Genomic DNA, 19807 nt, shown 5'->3' on the forward strand with positions numbered 1-19807 from the left:
CAGGAAAGTAAATGGTCATAATGGCAGAGAACACACAAACTCTCTACCACAAAGTCTTTATACCGCTGATTATAATGCAATCACATGGTCACATGGTAATGCCAGTGCAGCCCCCCCCCCCCGCAAGTCTCCCATCAGGATCACCTGGTCGCTCTCCATAGAATCATAGAGCTGGAAGGGACCTCATGGGTCATCTAGTCCAACCCCCTGCACTATGCAGGACACTCACAACCCTATCACTCATCCACTGACACCTGCCACTCCCTTGAGCCTTCATAGAATCAGCCTCTCCGTCAGATGGCTATCCAGCCTCTGTTTAAAAATGTCCAAAGATGGAGAACCCACCACCTCCCGAGGAAGCCTGTTCCACTGAGGAACCGCTCTAACTGTCAGGAACTTCTTCCGGATGTTTAGACGGAATTTAGAATCATAGAGTTGGAAGGGACCTCATGGGTCATCTAGTCCAACCCCCTGCGCTATGCAGGACACTTACCACCCTATCGCTCATCCACTGTAACCTGCCACCCCTTTGCCTTCACAGAATCAGCCTCTCCGTCACATGGCTATCTAGCCTCTGTTTAAAAACTTCCAAGGAAGGAGAACTCCAGCACCTCCTGAGGAAGCCTGTTCCACTGAGAAACCGCTCTAGCTGTCAGGAACTTCTTCTGGTTATTTAGATGGAATTTCTTTTGAATTAATTTCCAGCGTTGTCATGCGTAATGCTGAGAATATGGTGGGGGTGTATGCTATGGGGTGTTTGTGCAAAGATGGCACTGAAGGACATTGCTTTTATTTTCTAAATGCTTAAAAAACTTATTTGGTCCCCTGCAGTCAGGAAATTTGGCATGAGGCACTATGCTATGACTATGATGCCCTGTTCTTGGGTTAGTGGGATATGCTCGTATCTATGTTAGTCACATGATCCGAATATAATGGCCCCCTTTACAAGTTGCTGCTCAGAATGATTTAAGCTGCCATGATTTAATCTCCTCTTGGCCATGAGCCCCTGCTGGGGGGCCTTGGGCTGGTCATATACTCTCAGCCTCGCCTCCCTTGCAGGTTTGTTGTGAGGGTTAAGTGGGGAGAGGAGAATGATACAAGCTGCTTTGGGTTCCTAGTGGCCAGAAAGGGTAGGGCATCAATGGGGTAAATCAACCAGTTATAATGAATGACCCCAGCACTGATCAAAATCATATTGAGGACCCAGAATTTTGAGAGGATAAGTCTATCAGTGGCTACTAGCCATGGTGACTGAGAAGAGCCTCCTCATTCGGGGGCACTCCTCCTCTGAATCCCAGGGCCAGGAGGCAACATCAGGGGAAGACCATGGCCTCTGTGGCCTGTTGTTGGCTGTCCAGAGAAACTGGTTGGCCATTGTGTGAGACAGGAGGCTGGACTAGAATGATCACTGGTATGATCCAGCTGGGCTCTTCTGATATTCTTATGAAGGCCTTCGCTTCTCTGCCCTGTTGTTGGCCCTCCAGAGGAACCGGTTGGCCACTGTGTGAGACAGGATGTTGGACTACATGGACCACTGGCCTGATCCAGCAGGGCTCTTCTTCTGTTCTTATCCTTCACAGCCAGTTTAATTCTGTTCTCTTCCTGCATATTTTTCAGAAGTAAAATTCAAGAAGGTCTCAAAGCACTGAAAGCGGTGAAGCCAATGGGTCAGACGTACATGCATGAAGGATTGAAAGAGGTACGTTTTGGGTGTGTCCTCCCTTCTGTATAATTTAATATTCAAGACAACTTGCCCTCCACTTGGAGGCTGTGAAAATTTTAGGAACAGAAATCTCTCTCTCTCTCTCTCTCTCTCTCTCTCTCTTGTGCTGTGGTGGCATTTGCTTCCGAAGCAGCATTTAAAAAATCCGGGCAGCCATTCAGAAGCCCATGGGCACCACGTTGGGGACACGCTTGGCCCACCATCTTGGTCTTTGCTTCTCTCCGGCATCCAAATGGGGAGGAGCCAGTTTGAACACCAGGGCATTGGGGCTGAAGTTGATCAGGTGTGCTGCTTGGGTGTCTTTGGGTTCCTGAAATAGTTATGAGAGGAGGTGGTCTGAGTGGCGCAGATTGTGGCTTGATGTTTCTTCTTCCTTGGTCAGGACTTCATAGGCAGGTAAGAGGAAAAAGGAGGCGCCTTCGTTCTTCACTGTCAATCATGGGGTCGCCAGAAGTTGGGACCCCCATTAAACATCTGTATTCTGGTCCCCCTCCAAACACGACGGCAGTAGCACCTGTTCTTTCCCTCTTCCAGGCCAACAAACAGATCCAAAAAGTTCAAGACCAGAAGTCAAACAGCATCATAATCGCCCTGACAGATGGGCAGCTGGAAAGCCTCATCCCGCAATATACACAAAAAGAGGTGAGCATGGAAAGCATTGGGGCCCAGACCTGCCAAGGGTATTGCTGATGTCCCACCAAATACACTGACCTTTTCTTTTCCCCTCTCCGTCTCCGGAAACAGGCAGACACGGCCCGGAAACTGGGAGCAAGAGTTTACTGTGTCGGAGTCCTCGATTTTGACCTAAATCAGGTAGGGGGAATCTGTTGCTGATACTTATAATACATTATTTCAGGGCCAGTTAGAGTCAAGTTCTGTAGAGCCCTAAAGACCAACAGGACTTTCAGTTAGTCTTTATATTGGTCTTTGGGTTGCGACCGGACTAAAATCCTGCCTGCCTGCTACAGACCAACCCAGCTACCCACCTGAGATATATCAGACCAGAGGACTATGCTGGTATTAGAAAGTGGGTGGGGACAGCTGCGGGGTCTGTAGGTGCATATTGGGTGCTTCCTTGAATTAAGTGCACTAAGAGACAGATCTTCGCTATCTGGAAAGCCAGAGCTAACCCTTTCCCCTTTAAGAAAGAGACAAAGCTGAGTTGGTTTTTCTACCCTTATTTCTCTACCTTAAGGAGTCTCAGAGTGGCTTACGATCGCCGTCCCTTGCACAGCTTCCTGGTTTCTCTGCTTTTGCTCCCGTTCTCATCATAAGGTGCTTTTTGAGTCTTCTCTCCCCTTTTGGACTGGGGAAGGGCTGTGGCTCAGTGGTAGAGCCTCTGTTTACATGCAGTAGGTCCCAGGTTCAGTCCCTGGCATCTCCAGTTAAAAAAGGCACAGGCTGTAGGTGATGAGAAAGATCTCTGCCTGTGACACAGGAGCCACTGCCAGACTGAATAGACCAGGGGTAGTCAAACTGCGGCCCTCCAGATGTCCATGGACTACCATTCCCATGCGCCCCTGCCAGCATTTGCTGGCAGGGGCTCATGGGAATGGTAGTCCATGGGCATCCGGTGGGCCACAGTTTGACTACCCCTGGAGTAGACGATACCAACTTTGATGGACCGATGGTCTGATTAAGGAGGAGGCAGCTTCCTGTGTTCATTGATTCCGGTGGGTAGCCATGTTGGTCCGAAGCAACAGAGCAAGGTTGGAATCCAGTGGCATCTTTACGACCAATGCGTTTAATTTTGGGTATCCACTTTTGTGGGCATGGGCGCACGCTCTGAGGAAGTGTACCTGCACGTGAAAGCTTATACCCCGCCTTAAGCTAGGTGGCTTTAAAGATACCCCTGGGCTCCAACTTTGGCCATGGGCTCATGTGACTGTAGAAGCAGCTACAGAGAAAAAACATGGTCAGCCAATCTCTGGCTGCTTACGTGGCTCTAGATTCTGCAAGGAGGCCTGTGTGGCAGGCATCTCTTTGCAAAACATGCCTGTGTTTGCCTTCGCAGCTCGAAAGAATCGCGGATTCAAAGGACCAAGTCTTCCCGGTGGTCGAAGGATTCCAGGCGCTCCAAGGGATAATTAATTCCGTGAGTATCTGAGAAAGCTGGTTTTGCTTCGAGCCTTTGCTTTTTTTTCTTCTCCTGCAAAAAAAAAAAAAAAACAGAGATAAGTTTTTATTTGCTGTTGTGGCTTCCTCTTTTATGTCGATGATACGCTATGAAGCCACTTCCTCTTTGGAGTGGTGCATTGTGGGTTCCACCAGCTCCCACAGGAGCCATGTCGTTTTATTTCAAGTATCAGCTGGGCAAGGTCTGTTGTCGAGGCTGGGTGACTTGAATGTGTGAACTGAGTGTCGTCAAGTCTTTTGGCCTCATGGTGACCCTGTGAATCCAGGACCTCGACAAAAGTCCTGTAATGAACAGCCCTGTGAACTAAATGCTGTGGCGTCTCTGATTGAGCCAATCTCACCGTGGGTCCTCTTTTCTTTCCGCCTTCCGCTTTTCCAACCAGTGACTCTTGTCTTCAAATGACCAAAGTACGGGACCCTTGCTTTGGTCATTTAAGCTTCTAGGGAGAACTTAGATTTTATTTGATGTAGAACATGCTGGCTCATGGTCTTTATAGTCCACGGACACCCAGAGAGCTACGGTTTGGTCACCCCTGGTATAGTCCATGCCAGAGCTGGGCATTGGCGCTATTTAAGATGTGGCTTCTCATAACCCCAGGAATTCAAATTTGAGTTTCAAAGCTGAGGTTCCTAGCTCAAAGTGCTAAAGCGTCTATCTAGACCTCCATATGTTAGGAGCAGATGTTCATGAGTTTTACAGTGCTAACTGCACTGGGTCTCGTTAACTGGGGAAGACCAGTAAAGTATATATCGTAATAATTGCCAGCACATCAGAGTGGGAGTTAACTTCTGTGAGAATATTGGCTGAACCAGGGTTGCGGTGGAGGGTGAGACGATCAGTTTTGCCCACTTACCCTGCCCCTCACCTGTAGTGTCTCTCAAATCCATCTTTGCTGAATAGGTTGCATAAGATGGTCCACAGTTTCTGGAAGAGCAGCCCTGCGGCACTTCCTGTGCTCAATCCACACTTCCTTTGGGCAGGTCGAGCAGGCAAAACACCGTCCCTTCCCAGCCCTGTGGAAAACAAATTGGTAGGAATCTGGGATGAACGTCATGTCTTCCAGACCAAAACGCTCTAACGAGGAGAGGTTTCATTTGCACACATCTATTACGGGAGGGGAGAAATGTGCAAACAATTTAGCTTTGCCCTGTTTCTTGCTTGGTGACATCTTTTGTGGCGTTACAGATGGCAGATGGAACAAACACTTTTGGGGCTGTGTTTGAGGAACACGGAATGTTACTTTCCTTAAGAAGATCTGTGGTGTGATAGCTGTTTTTTTTTTTTTTTACTGCCTCTCTCTCTTAAAATCAGGGCTGGGCATCTTCTGCCATACCAGGGAAAGATGAATTTTCTCTCCAGTGCTGGGATATATATATATATATATAAACAGATCTATCTGCCTGTTCTGCTTGTGAAGAAGAAGAGTTGGCTTTTATACCCCACTTTTGAATACCCAAAGGAGTCTCAAAGTGGCTTACAATCGCCTTCCCTTCCTCTCTCCACAATAGACACCCTATGAGGAAGGTGGGGATGAGACAACTCTGTGAGAACAGCTGTAACAGGACTGTAACTAGCCCAAGGTCACCCAGTTGGCTGCATGTGGAGGAGCGGGGAATCAAACCCGGCTCACCAGATTAGAGGCCATCTCTCTTAACTACTACACCAAGCTGTCTCCAATGTTACGTTTTCGTTGTCAGGATTATTTTAATTCTGTGAGTCCTTGGGAATGGATGCGGGAGAGTTATATATCTTTATATTTATTTGAGATACTTGAGCACTGCTTTTCATGTGATCGGCTCCCACAACAGTGGTTTACAGTTCAAATCAATTACATTTTTTAAAGGGGGAAAAACCCCTCCTAATGGCTGAGATCTGTTCTTTTTTTAAACACAGTGAAGGAAGGTTCATTAAATACTACACCATCTGTTGGGTCCCAGGGGAATACTATGGGTGGTGCAACCGGTGGGAGAAGCATCCCAGATGTTAGCTTACTACTCTTAGCCGTGACTTGCAGCTGCTGGTGGATTCCGGTGGTTGGATTTTTTGGTGTTCCCGTCTGGGGAGGGGCTGTGGCTGAGTGGGAGAGCATCTGCTTGGCCTACAGAAGGTCCCAGGTTCAATCCCATCATCCCCAGTTGAGAAGATCAGGCAGGAGGTGATGTGAAAGACCACCGTCTCTGACCCAGGAGGCCTGCTGTTGCATCGTGGCTCGAGAGAGGGAGGAGAGAATGAATGTGAATTTGTGGGTGTGAATTTCCTGCATTCTGCAGGGGGTTGGACTAGATGACCAACAACTGGAGAAAAGGAGGTTGAGAGGGGACATGATAGCCGTCTTTAAGTATTTGAAAGGTTGTCACTTGGAGGAGGGCAGGATGCTGTTTCTGTTGGCTGCAGAGGAAAGGACACGCAGTAATGGGTTTAAACTACAAGTACAATGATATAGGCTAGATATCAGGAAAAAAACTTTTCACAGTCAGAGTAGTTCAGCAGTGGAATAGGCTGCCTAAGGAGGTGGTGAGCTCCCCCTCACTGGCAGTCTTCAAGCAAAGGTTGGATACACACTTTTCTTGGATGCTTTAGGATGCTTTGGGCTGATCCTGCGTTGAGCAGGGGGTTGGACTAGATGACTTGTATGGCCCCTTCCAACTCTATGGTTCTAATATTCTATGATTCTATGACCCTGGAGGTCCCTTCCAGCTCTATAATTCTATGAATTCTTTAGGGTGTAACAGTTTCAGTGAACAAGGGCTTTGGGCCATGGCGCCCACCGACACCTTTCCTGATGCCCGCCAGATGTTTTTTTGCAAAAATAAGCCTGGCCAGGTCAGAAGCTGGCCAGCAGGGCTTTCTGAATGGTCTTTGGAGATCCAAATGGCTGGATCAAAATAACAACTTAAAACAGCTGGATTAAAATAACAGTTTCTGGTGTAGTAGAGGCAGCAGCATTGGTTTTATTCCTTCTTACATCTCTTTCTCAGTGGATTTTTAAAATCACTTCCTTTTCACCCCTGCACTTGGACTTCCCCTCTGTGCATGGCTCCGCCTCCTGCAGCAGCCATTTTGTGGTCGGCTCCACCTCCTTCAGCAGCCATTTTATGGCTCCGCTTACCACTTGGTGTCAGGATCTCAAAGATGCCCATTAGCTGCAAAAAAGATTTGGGGACCCCTGCTGTAGATGGTAGAATCCGCAAGGGTTGTTTCCTAGCTTAACTTCCAATAGCAAGAAGTGGAACTTGGTACAATGCAGTATCTGTTTCATTTGCATTTCCCAGAATGGGCAGAAACTCTGTGGAAAAGTTGAGATTTGGATACTGTATGCTTTCATTATATTTTTTAAAAATAAGATTATAGCAGCGTAGTTAGCGTTCGACACGTATGCCTTATTCTCCGCTCCCGTAACTCTGCCGGGGAACTTTTGCAGGCTTTTCTAGCCTTGTTAATGTCTCCGAACTTCACAAAGCAGTTGGATGAACACGGAGTTGTCAGGAGAAATAAATCTCAGCGGGGAGTTGAGTGGCTTAAGAGGGAGAAAGGCTGAAGGCGACTTAGTTATCTGATCAGTAATGGTTTACTGATCGAGTCTGGCTGATAATTATCTGGAAGTGCCGCTTCACAAGCAAGCGGAATAAATGCTCTGGCAACGTGAGATTTCAGGGCTTGTGAGTCTGGAAGTCTCCCTCCCTCCCCACTCTTCTTCCAGCGATACCTCTGTGTAGATAGGAATCTCTTGTATAATAGAAGAAGAAGAAGAGTTGGTTCTTATATGCCACTTTTCTCTACCCAAAGGAGTCTCAAACCAGCTTACAGTCACCTTCCCTTTCCTCTCCCCACAACAGACACCATGTGAGGGAGGGGAGGCTGAGAGAGCCCTGATATTACTGAAGAAGGAGAAGAGTTGGTTCTTATATGCCACTTTTTTCTAACCAAAGGAGGCTCAAAGCAGCTTACAGTTGCTTTTCCTTTCCTCTCTCGCAACAGACACCCTGTGAGGTGGGTGAAGCTGAGAGAGCCCTGATATTCCTGCTCGGTCAGAACAGTTTTATCAGTGCTGTGGTGAGCCCAAGGTCATCCAACTGACTGCATGTGGGGGAGTGCAGAATCGATAACAGCTGCCTATTATGGACCCAAAGGGCTGGAGAATTCAGGATGTGAAGCAACTAAAGGCTTTCACAAACCTGGAGTTTCATGAAACCTGAGGGTTTCTTGATGTTCCTGGAAGGGTTTCCTCAATGAGTGGGAGTCAAGTAATTTATCTGACATTTAAAAAAATGATTAAACATTTTTTCCGGTCATATGATCTTGTATAATAATAATAATAATAATAATAATAATAATAATAATAATAATAATAATTTCATTTATCCACCGCCACTCCTGAAACCAGTCGGGCTCATGGTTTACAATAAAATAATAAAATCCCATAAAAAAGAAATGACAATAGTCTTCCAAGGCGGGTAAAATAATCTATATCCCTACCCCTGCCCCGACTGCAGCCTATAACAGGGGTAGTCAACCTGTGGTCCTCCAGATGTTCTTGGACTACAATTCCCATGAGTCAACTAGCCAGGGGAGAGGCGCCCCTGGCTAGTTGACTGGAGGCTATGCCTCTACAGGGGCCTGTATAGGGAGGGACTCAATCTTCCTGGCCTGGCCTCAACCATATGTCTAGCAGAAGAGATCCGTCATACAGTCCCTGTGGAATGTTGACATCTCTGTCAGGGCTCACCTCACCAGGTCGGGGCCAGGACTGAAAAAACCCTGGCCCTGGTTGAGACCAGGCATGCCTCCTGAGGGCTGGGGATAACCAGCAAATTCATACCCACAAAGCGAAGAGCCTTGTGGGGGGGAGCATAAGGATACAAGCAGTCATGTTGACCTCCCCTACTTCAAAAATGGCCAATGATGGGCCTGGAGGGGGTGGGAAGGGGAGGCGGCATGGGTGTCCACAGCTTTGCTTCCCAACCCTATTCTGCACCATTGCGCCACTTCTGGGGTTTCTCAAAGCCTGAAGAATGTCTCAGGGGTTTCCCAATAGTAAAAAAAGTTGAGAAAGGCTGAACTAGAGGGTCATGGCCCATGGAAGTGCCCTCTGCAAGCATTCCAGTGCCATTTTGAAGCCATTTAATTATGCCACGAAGGTCACAGTCTTGTTAGGCCCGTCCGTGCCTCCCCTGGCCTTATCAGATGCTGAACCAGTGAGAGGCCTTTTTCAGCAACTTTAAAATGGCGCCCTCCTCCTTGTGATGTCTCTTTTGGCCCCTTGGCTGACCCCGAGAGCAACGGAGGTGAACAGCAAGCAACAGCCCCGCGTAACTCTTCAAGCCCCTCACATCCTCCCCCCTCACAATTATTTGCTTTGAACACAGCTGAGCAGAAAGCGCACAGATTTCCTCCAGAGTTCAGGGACGAGAAGCGCCAGCCCACCATGTAGGCATCCCACCCCAGCAACATTTCTTTCCCCTTTTTTCCCTGAGAAGAAAATCCACTTAAAGGGAGCATCTTATTACCAATTACGAATCCCCTTAATTGGAACATTTCCTGAAGGAGGGAAATCTGCTTGGTTTTTTCTGCCAGGCCATCCAGGAAGTGAGCCATTAAATCTTTAAAAGAAAAACGGGGGGGGGGGGAGGAGGGGGGAAAGTGAGCATTAAGTGAGCTCTGAGGAGAATTATTCTGATTATATCACTCTCTCCCTTAATCCACCCGGATAGCCCGGTGCTTGAGCCTCGGTTTGCAGAGAGGCTCGGAGTGAACATATTAAGGGCTGCGCTCGGCAGTGCGATGGAGGGCTGCGAGCGGCGGTGAATCTGGGCACGGCTGTGAGGAGTTGTTAAAGCGACTCAATGGCCTGGAAATCGAGTCTTTCTCCGTCCCTACCCTTCAGTATGGGATAGGGCTTCACTTGACATCCTCTGACATATTACAAATCAGATAATGTTCCGGTGAGGAGAGGCATGCTCAAGGAGCAGTGACTGGATGGTTCAGGTTCCAGGTTCTCCCCTTTTTCCGCCCCCCACCCCCATCCCGTGCGTATCCGCACATGGGCTTTTTGATTTAGATGGGACTTGGCAGATACCCCCAAACTTTTATCCGTTGCATTGCATAACTGGCTCGGTAAACTTTCCCAGCAGAACCGTAACTCCCGTGAGCGCGTCGTTATTGGTCTTAGCTCCCTGCTTCTGGCTCCAGCGCCATATGCCTGCACCTTTCTCCGGCCCTTCCGAGGCTTCATTTGGGCCGTGGTTTGCTGGAGCTCAACTCTGCCCCCTGTTTCAGTGTGCCCACGAGCACGTGCAGAGCGCCTTTCTCCTTCAAGTAGAAATAACTACACCGCTGTTTAGTTAGTAACATATTTTCCTGCCCTTCCACCCACGGCTAGCTATGTTTGGCTGCCTTTTTGACATTTAATTATTGTCAATCAATTTAATTATCGATTATCAGATAATTACACCAAACAGAAGTTTTTTTAATAACCTGCTTTTCACTACCTGAAGGGGGGGGGGTCTCAACCCAGTTTACATACTCCTTCCCTTCCTCTCCCCCACAACAGACACCCTGTGAGGTGGGTGAGGCTGAGAGAGCTCTGATATTACTGAAGAAGAAGAGTTGGTTCTTATATGCCACCTTTCTGTAATGGAAGGAGTCTCAAAGCAGCTTACGATCACCTTCCCTTCCTCTCCCCACAACAGACACCCTGTGAGGTGGGTGAGGCTGAGAGAGCCCTGATATTACTAAAGAAGAAGAGTTGGTTCTTATATGCCGCTTTTCTCTACCCGAAGGAGGCTCAAAGCAGCTTCCATTCGCCTTCCCTTTCCTCTCCCCACAACAGACACCCTGTGAGGTGGGTGAGGCTCAGAGAGCCCTGATGTTACTGCTCTGTGAGAACAGCACTATCAGGGCTGGGATGAGCCCAGGGTCACCCAGCTGGCTGCACATGGAGGGATGGGGAATTAAACCCAGCTCTCTAGATTAGAGGCCACTGCCCTGTAACCACTACACCAGTGGTCCCCAACCTGCGGGCCGCGGCCCGGCGCCGGGCCGCAAAGGCCATGGCGCCGGGCCGCGACTCCCTCTCCCCGCCCCCCCGCCGTAAAAAACTTCCCAGGACAGCTTGCGGCCCGGGAAGCTTCTTACTGCGGGGAGGGCGGGGAGAGGGAATCAGGGCCGATCCGCAGGTGCGGCCTGCGGGCGCGGCCGGGCGCGGCTCGCGGGCGCGGCCCAATTCGCGGTAATAAAGGTTGGGGACCACTGCACTACACCACTCTGGTTAGGTTAAGAGAAAAAGATACACCTGACACCGTGGCAAAATGTGGTGTTAGAGAGTTATTTTAACTAGTAAGAACAGAGGCAGAAAATAGGTTTACTTAGTCTTAAGGGTCATTGCAGCCCCTTTTGTTATTTTAGCTTATAAGCTGGGATCCTTAGAGGCTGAGCAGTAGAATAGACTAAATGTTAAAATACAAATATTTATTACTAGTCCTGCATACATTTAAGATTTAAAAAAAAACATCAATATTCATCGTACACCATTGCACAGATCCAACCCATATTGGATTTAGAATTCAAAGAAGAGGCTCCTACTAGAATAAAATGTCTCCAGATCTCTCTCTCTCTAGGATTGCCAAATATTTATTTTCTAAAATTCCACCCTTATGATTGCCCTCTCTTACCCTGAATGTGTTCTTGTATGATTCGTATAACATTTCTACATTACACTACATTAGCTTCCTCTTTGAATTCTGTTTACCACCTTATAGTCCCAGTTGCCATGTTGTATCAGTGCATTTTAATATAACACCACTGAGGATGACCCCCAAAAGGGAATGAAACACGTGTGGTCCTTTGTATTAGGTCTCTTTATCCATGTATTCATATGTATTGGACCTGTGCAACAGTGCACAATGAATATTGATGTTTTAAGAATCTTAAATGTGCACATGAATAGTAATAAATATTTGTATTTTAATATTGAGCATATATTTCTGCTCAACCTCCACGGTTCCGAGCTTGTATACACAGGCTGGGTTATTCTGTTCCCTCTTTCGCTGTTCACGAAATTTTAGCTTACGTCACTAACACTGCTGTGCGTTCTATTCTCGCAAAGCAATTCTCTTTTACCCTCCCCCCTTTTTTCGAAATCATGCTTCCTTCCTTTGATAATGTAAGAAAAAAAAAAGGTTTCCTGTTAAAATCTCATTGCCTTAAACTGAATGCTACACCATAGCTTTAACAGGATCTCCCCACCCCCCTACTTTGGTAACTATTGAGCTTTTGAAATAAAAAAAAATAAGAGGAATGTAAAAAGCCTGTGTGTGTTGCAGTGGTTGAAAGGTTAGACCTGAGTTCAAATTTCCGCTATGAAGTGAAATGACACTTTTCGGGTAATCTTAAGGCCGCCAGTCTCTCTTCCCCTACGTTGTGCAGTTTTTGTGAGCATACAATGGGGGAAGGGGGGGGGGAGCTACATATGTTCTCCTGCACTCGTTGGCGACAGGACAGCATCCAAGCTGTTGGCCTAAATGGGCAGTGACTTGATGCTAGCTTTCCCCCCACTGATCCCTTGCCTGTGCAGTCTGTAACCTATAAACTGGGGGCTGAAACCACCTCCCCTCTTGAGCTGTGATGTTTTGCCCTCCTCAAACCCTGAAAGAGGTGCAAGAGCCACAAATTCCAGCAAGCAATCGAGTTCTCCAAGGCGCACAACCGAGTTCTGTAGGATTAAACTTAGGTGCACTTCTCGGTTTTGGATGCATCTAAAATCCAGCGCTTTTCAAACATCCCTGATTTAAGAAAATATGTATCTTAGTTTCTCAAATAATTTGGAATCCAGGCCACCCATCGGAGCCAAATTGTTAGTTTATTTCAAGGCTTGAGTGATGCTTTTAAGATTCATGATAGTTTGTTAGTTTTGTTTCCAAACATAACTGTTGTCGTTCCTGATTTAACTTCAGAGCTCTTTTGGATGTTTTCCTTTCAGATTCATGACGGGCTTGCGAGTTTCGTAACATTCGTGGCTCTGAGCACGTTTCTTGGCTTTTCATACCGTTTGGAATTTCTTATCATCCAATTTGGATCATTCTTTTCGTGACTGGTTTAACTGTTAACCTACCCAGGGGAAAATTTGTCCCCCACTTCTTAAGACAGGCTTAGTGGATGCTGGCACAAGAATATGTTAATGTCACTAGCTGTCAAAGTCCAGGGTTGGAAAGTCATAGAAGGGCAAGTTAACCCCAGTGAATTCCCTGAAGGGCTTGAGGGTAAGGCAGTGTGGTGTAGCACTAAAGAGTGTCAGACTGTGATCTGGAAGATCCAAGTTCGAATTCCGACTCAAGCCCTGGAAGCTTGCTGGGGGATCTTGGGCTAGTCACATTTTGACTCCTTCTATCTCCCCAATGGGGGACCCAAAACAGCTTGCATCCTTCCCCCCCCCCCCTCCATCTTATGCTCACAACCCACTGGACGTTTGCCTGAACTATTTTTTGTATTACGCTTGTTGTATTATTGTAGACAAATTCGCAGTGCTGTAGGGTTATTATTGATGATTGTCTTTATGATGATGCTTTATAAATTTTGCACTTTTGGAGGCATTGTATATTGTAGATTTAGAGCCATGATGACACAGCTCCTTTTTTCTGTTTTCTTTTTCCCTCCTGGTGTCCCCCCCCCCCAGTGTTCATTTACTGGGTACACCAATTTTTGTTTGTTTGTTGAAAGTGTTGGCTTGGATGGTTGCTTTAACCCAGCCTTTCTCAAACTTTTGAGCATTGAGAACCCCCTAAAACAGGGATAGTCAACCTGTGGTCCTCCAGATGTCCATGGACTACAATTCCCATGAGCCCTTGTCAGCATTTGCTGGCAGGGGCTCGTGGGAATTGTAGTCCATGGACATCTGGAGGACCACAGGTTGACTGCCCCTGCCCTAAAACATTCTTCAGGCTTCAAGAAACCCCAGAAGTGGTGCGATTGTGCAGAATATAGTGGGGAAGCAGAGCTGTGGACACGCCCACCCAGGGCCCCTCCCCTTCCCACTCCCTCCTGGCCTGTCATTGGCCATTTGGGGAGGGAACGGAGGGCCGAAATGACCACCTGTGGTCACATTGTCCAACAAATGTTTAACACATTTTTAAAACATGTAAAAATCAATTAACTCCCACCCAGTCAGGAAACCCTTCCAGGGCTGTTGAAAACCCCAGGGTTTCATGAAACCCTGGTTGAGAAAGACTGCTTTAACTTAATGATGGAGTAGTGATCACAGGAAACCGATGTCGTCAGGTTCAGGTGCAAGTTGTTGAAACGATGTGTGTGAAAGGGCCTTTTCTCTAAAATTTCGGCTTCACCAGGAAAAGTTCTAACCCCCCGCTCCCCCCCCCAAGGGCAAAAGAAAGGCTCAGAGAGACAGAGACAGAGACAGAGAAGAGACCAAGCCAGTAGGAAGTCATCAACATGTGTTGTTGCTGCAGTTTGTTGCTTTGTGGAGGGTTTGGGTGTCTCTTGGATTGTCTTGCTGTGACGTAAATCATTATGTGGGACTTTTTAAAACCTCCTTCTCTCTTTCTCCCTTGTTCCACTTTGCTAGCATGCTGGATTGACATAACCTCAGGAAGTGCCTGTAATTGTGTCGGGCCCCCTCTGAGAGTACAGATGTTGCAGAGATGTGAGAGAACATTCCAAAGGTTATGTAAATCTTGGGTTGTTCTCTCTCTCTCTCTCTCTCTCTCTCTCTCTCTCTCTCTCTTTATTTGTCTCTCTTATTGTTAGCAGGCTGGTTCTGCTCAGGGGTGCAGCGGGTGCCATGGCAAGGCCTTGAAAAGGCTGTTGGATGCCTGGTTCTGAAGGATTTGGCTGCTGATAATTTCTTAGGAGCAGACCTAGAGTGATTCTGCACTTACTGTGTTTTCTCCCTTGTGGATCCTGCTGAATTCAGATCGATTTGAACTCGGGTCTTCCTTTATCTCCCCCCCCCCCCATTGAAACAGAAAGTGTTCTGCACTGGATTGGGGAAGCTCAGAGCGGGGCGGGAGGTGGGGAGCCAAGTGCAGCAGGAGTCTCTTTTCTTGAATGAGGGGTGGGGGGAGAGGATTGGAGACAACAGAGGAGGGGGGAATAAATCCAAGAGGCAAATCTCTGCTGAGAGAAGTTAGGGCTTCTGGAGCGCTGTCACTTTAAGGGAAGCCTTGCAACTGGGAACCAGGAAGTCTTTGAACTGATACCCTGGCCAATCAGGGAAGCCTGCTTTGCTCCGAGACATGGAGAAGGAAATTAATGTGCAAAAAAGCAGAAATTTGCACTCTTACTGGTGGCGATTTTTCAAATATCGAGGATTATATCCACTTTGGATATCCATTTCTGGATATCGTATCCTGAACTCTGTGAAAGAAGGAAGAGATAACAACGTACCAAAAAGATAGAAAGGAATTGCAGTGATTGCACAGATCCTCAATGCACCTTTTCAACCGCACGATGCAATTCAGCACGGTTTATCATCCCATTCAGCTTTCCGGACAGTGGTGTGCATGCGTGTGTGTTCCGCTAATACCCAGCAGGACTTTGAATAATAGAGTGTTGTTAGTAACCAAAGAGCAAATAACATCTGCATAGGAAAATTAAGTGCTTTCCCCGTCTCTCGCCACATGACTTTTCCATGAAAAGCTGTCTGTAGTTATATAACTGTTAATGTAATTTATTGTAATTTTTGTGTTTGTGTTGAATTGTTGCTTTCTTGGCGCCTGTTTACAAGGCTGGCAAGCACAGCAGAGATGGGTGGGATGTTGCCTGGTCATCTTTAGGAACTAGGATTTGGATATCAGCCGTTGGATATCAACAGATTCTGGCTGTGATTAAGGAGGAGCTATGTACTGCGTGGTAATGAAATTGAGAACAGTTCTCCCAGAGGGGTGGAGAGAAATCTGAAGAGGGCTTGCTCTGTTGTGAAGCCCGGGGCCTCTGTATTTATGAAGGCCTCACTCCAGGACTGGCCTTGCCCATTACAGAGAGCATCAGGTATGGGAGAGCTGCTCTGCTTTGTCCAGTTACACCTGAAATTCAGATTCAGGTGGGTAACCGTCTTGGTCTGAAGCCGCAGATCAAAGTTTGAGTCCGGGGGCACCTGGATACACAAGAGCTTATTATACCCAGGATAAAACTTGGTCGGCCTTAAAGGTGCCTCCCACCAATCTGGCATTTGGTACATGATACAGAGCTAGATGGGTGAATGATCCAAATTAGTGTACTGTAGACCAGGAGTAGTCAAACTGTGGTTCTCCAGATGTTCTTCATGTGTATCCACACTGTATGATAGACCAGGGGTGGCCAAACTGTGGTTCTCCAGATGCCCAACTGTGGTTCTCCAGATGTTCTTCATGTTTATCCACACTGTACAATAGACCAGGGGTGGCCAAACTGTGCTTCTCCAGATGCCCAACTGTGGTTCTCCAGATGTTCTTCATGTGTATCCATACTGTACTCTAGACCAGGGTGGCCAAACTGTGGTTCTCCAGATGTCCATGGACTACAATTCCCATGAACCCCTGGGAATTTTAGTCCATGGACATCAGGAGAACCACAGATTGGCCCACCCCTGCATTACACCAACCTCTTGATCTGCCTAGTGCAATTAGATTGTCCGTGTCTTCTAAAACTGAGGGCCCTTCCTTGAACTATGCAAGGTTTTCTTGGGGTATATTTAGACATCCAGAGCTCTTTTGCCTGTGTGTGTGCAAAGACAAAGAAGGGGCAGGAAACAAGAGAGATGACATCACCCCTTTGGTCTCTCAGCTCTGTTCTGCCGGGGAAGTTTACAGTTGCGCCTAGATTTATGATCTGTCTTCAGAGTTCTGCTTTGCTGTCCCGGGGTGCCCTTATATAGTAATTGTTTTAACATTAGTTGTGCGAGGTGGTTGAGAAACAACAACAGAAAATAAATCCGGCTGAGTTTCTTTGCTGTCCGACAAATAAACAGGATGCCCTTCCAAACAACGGCTTGGATTTTTATGTGATCATTCTTAATCTTTTATTCTGGAAGCCCAGGCTTCGTTCAGGATCACCCCAGCCACCTTTTTGGATTCATGTGCGGAGTCAGTCGTGGTGGTGGCAGGGCTGGGTATTATTCTGAGTCTCCACGTGCATCCATACTGTCCTATCGGCCAGGGGTGGCCAAGCTGTGGCTCTCCAGATGCCCATGGACTACAGTACCCATGAGCCCCTGCTGTCTCACGGGGTGTCTGTTGGGGGAGCGAAAGGGTAGACAGCTGTGAGCTGCTTTGAGACTCCTTTGTGTATTAAAAAGCGGCGTCCAAAAAGCCCAGCTCCTCCTCCTGAGAGAGAAATGTTTTAGATACATTTGGAAAGAAAGAAAACTGAGGATCCCACTTGCAATGCAATCCCTGATTTGCTGCTCCATGTCAGGCACAGAGGACAGATGGTTCTCTTCCTATCCAGGTCCTATTCTGCACACAATAGATAATGTGCTTTCAATGCACTTTAGAAGTAGATTTTCCTGTTCTGCACAGGAAAATCCAGCTGCCAAAGCACATTGAAAGTGCATTATCCTGTGTGTGCAGAATGGGCCTAGGTAGGACCTTGGCTTGGAGGGAAGAGAGCCAACCGTATTTTGTGGTTTGGTTGTCACAAGGCACTCTGACCTGCTGTGAGACTCTTCATTGATCAAGCTGGGACCAAATGGGAGAGGGGCAAGGCCAGGAGCCCTGGCCTCCCTTAACAGTGTGCAGCCCCCCCCACCAGCCATCTCTCTTTTGCTTCCTGTGCATTTGCACATGTTTACATCAGCAGCTGAAACTCACGGAGATGTCACCGTGCTTTCCGCTGTGCTTCCTGTTGCCGCAATAGGAATCGCCAGGAAACGGGGTGAAGCAACAACTGAAATGCTTGCATCCTCCAAAACTTCCCCCAGAGGAGCTCGCTTCCCTGATTCCAGCTCGTTTCATTTGTTGGTTAGAGCAGTTTTATCCGAAAGGCGTAAGCACTTCTGTAGCATGGCAGGATTGTGTGCACATCTGGGCGACACCTGCTTCCAATGTGTCTTCTTTTGGAAACGAGGGGGAAGAACGTTGGGAACCAGATTTTATAGCTCTGTAATGGATCGTGGGAGAGGGAAGAGCAGCACGGTGTAGCCCAGCCTTTCTCAACTTTTATACCATTGAGAAACCCCCTGGAACATTCTTCAGGCTTCGAGAAGGCACAGAAGTAGCACCATTGTGCAGAATGCGGCTGGGAAACAGAGCTGTGGCCATGACCACCTGGGGCTCCTCCCCTTCCCACCCCCTCCAGGCCCCTCATTGGCCATTTGGGGCAGGAGGCGAGCGGGTCGACAGGACCCTATATGGCCATATCACCCGATAAATGTTCAACACATTTTAAAAATACTATTAAAATTAATTATTGGGCAACCCTTCCAGAGCCGTCAAGCAACCCCAGGTTTTCACAAAACCCTGGCTGAAGCAGCCTGCTATAAAGCCTGATCTCTGTTTTAACCGTGCCTCTACTAGCGTATCTACATGCTTTCCCTGGACCGCTGTGACTCCATTTTGTACCTCTTTTCTGTCAGTGTCTGCTTAGAACTGTCATGGCTGGGATGCGTTCAAGGAGGTTTCACAAGGTGGGGTCCGTGGGGAGTTGCTACCAGCTGCCTCTCCCACCCCATTGGGAGGGACCCGTAGTCAGTCTCCTTGGTGACTGGGCCTGGGTTATATCTGTGTCCTTGGAGTTCTTGGAGCAGGAGAGGGAGGGAGAGGGGAGAGAGAGGGAGGAAGGGAGCAGGATAGGGGGAAAGGGAGCAGGCACAGGGGAGAGGGAGGAGGAGAGGGAGAGGGAGCAGGAGGGAGGGAGAGGGAGCAGGATAGGGGAGAGGGAGCAAGCAGGGGGGAGAGGGAGCAGGGGGGGAGAGGCTGCTGCTCTTAACCACGACACCAAGCTGGCTCCCAGGGTCATTCCCCAGCATCTCCCATTAAAAAGATTGGGCAGTAGAAGACCTGAAAGACCTCTGCTGGAGACCCCAGAGGACCCCACCAGTCAAAACAGATGAGGCCGAGTTGATTAGACCAGGGGTAGTCAACCTGTGGTCCTCCAGATGTCCATGGACTACAATTCCCATGAGCCCCTGCCAGCAAACGCTGGCAGGGGCTCATGGGAATTGTAGTCCATGGACATCTGGAGGACCACAAGTTGAATACCTCTGGATTCGGCAAAAGTCAGTTTCATATCCTCAAGATTGTCTGGCCCTTCCCTGTTGACGTTGGCGATCTCAGGACTGCGGAGAGGGGATAGTGAGCTATATTTGAGTGCTACCTTCCTTGTGAATCATGAGAAAGAAGCCCCAAGAAGTTATCCAGGGCCAAACCACAGACACAGAATTCACTCCCAGGCAATGGAATCTGTACATAGTGATGATTTTGCTAGACAGGACGGCTGTTTGTGGAGATTTGCTGTCCTGCTGGCCGCCAGCAGCCCCATGTATATATATGTCTGTCATGCTAAATCTTATTTTTTTTTAAATGCATTTCCCCCTCCTTTCCCCCCCTACACAGATCCTGAAGCAATCGTGCACAGAGATTTTGTATCTGGAACCCTCGTCTGTTTGTGTAGGAGGTGAGTTCCTCGGATCGGAAAACAATGTGCAGATTCCTGAAAACGCTGGTTCTTTCTCGGGGTCAACTGTGTTAATTCAGACTCCCATGTGCTGAGTAGGAAGATGTGAATTCAAGGCACCTCCCTTCATTTCTAATTATGACGGGCCTTAGTAAATTTTCCTCCACTCCCGGAGCCAGCCCATACTTCAGGAAGCAACCGGAGAACGAAATGAATTAATCTGCCATCGCTGAATTAAAACTGAGTTTGTGTAACGACAGGCACGGGCGAGAACTTTGTACGCATTTATTTTTAGGTTGCGTAACAGAAAACATTCTGATTTGAAATGATCAAAAAGTTTGGGC

General features: G+C 47.8%; 1 protein-coding gene across 2 annotated transcripts in view; it reads left to right on the forward strand.

The window, feature by feature from the left end:
* Positions 1-19807, forward strand: part of ANTXR2 (ANTXR cell adhesion molecule 2) — a 136295-nt gene that overhangs the window by 26900 nt on the left and 89588 nt on the right. For both annotated transcript variants that reach the window (XM_077301081.1, XM_077301082.1), the window contains exons 4-8: positions 1618-1699; positions 2258-2365; positions 2468-2536; positions 3738-3818; positions 19403-19463. In XM_077301081.1, the coding sequence (XP_077157196.1) occupies positions 1618-1699; positions 2258-2365; positions 2468-2536; positions 3738-3818; positions 19403-19463 (401 nt within the window). The remainder of the gene's footprint in view (positions 1-1617; positions 1700-2257; positions 2366-2467; positions 2537-3737; positions 3819-19402; positions 19464-19807) is intronic.

Source organism: Paroedura picta, chromosome 10, assembly GCF_049243985.1.
Source record: "Paroedura picta isolate Pp20150507F chromosome 10, Ppicta_v3.0, whole genome shotgun sequence".
In the NCBI taxonomy this organism is placed as follows: domain Eukaryota; kingdom Metazoa; phylum Chordata; class Lepidosauria; order Squamata; family Gekkonidae; genus Paroedura; species Paroedura picta.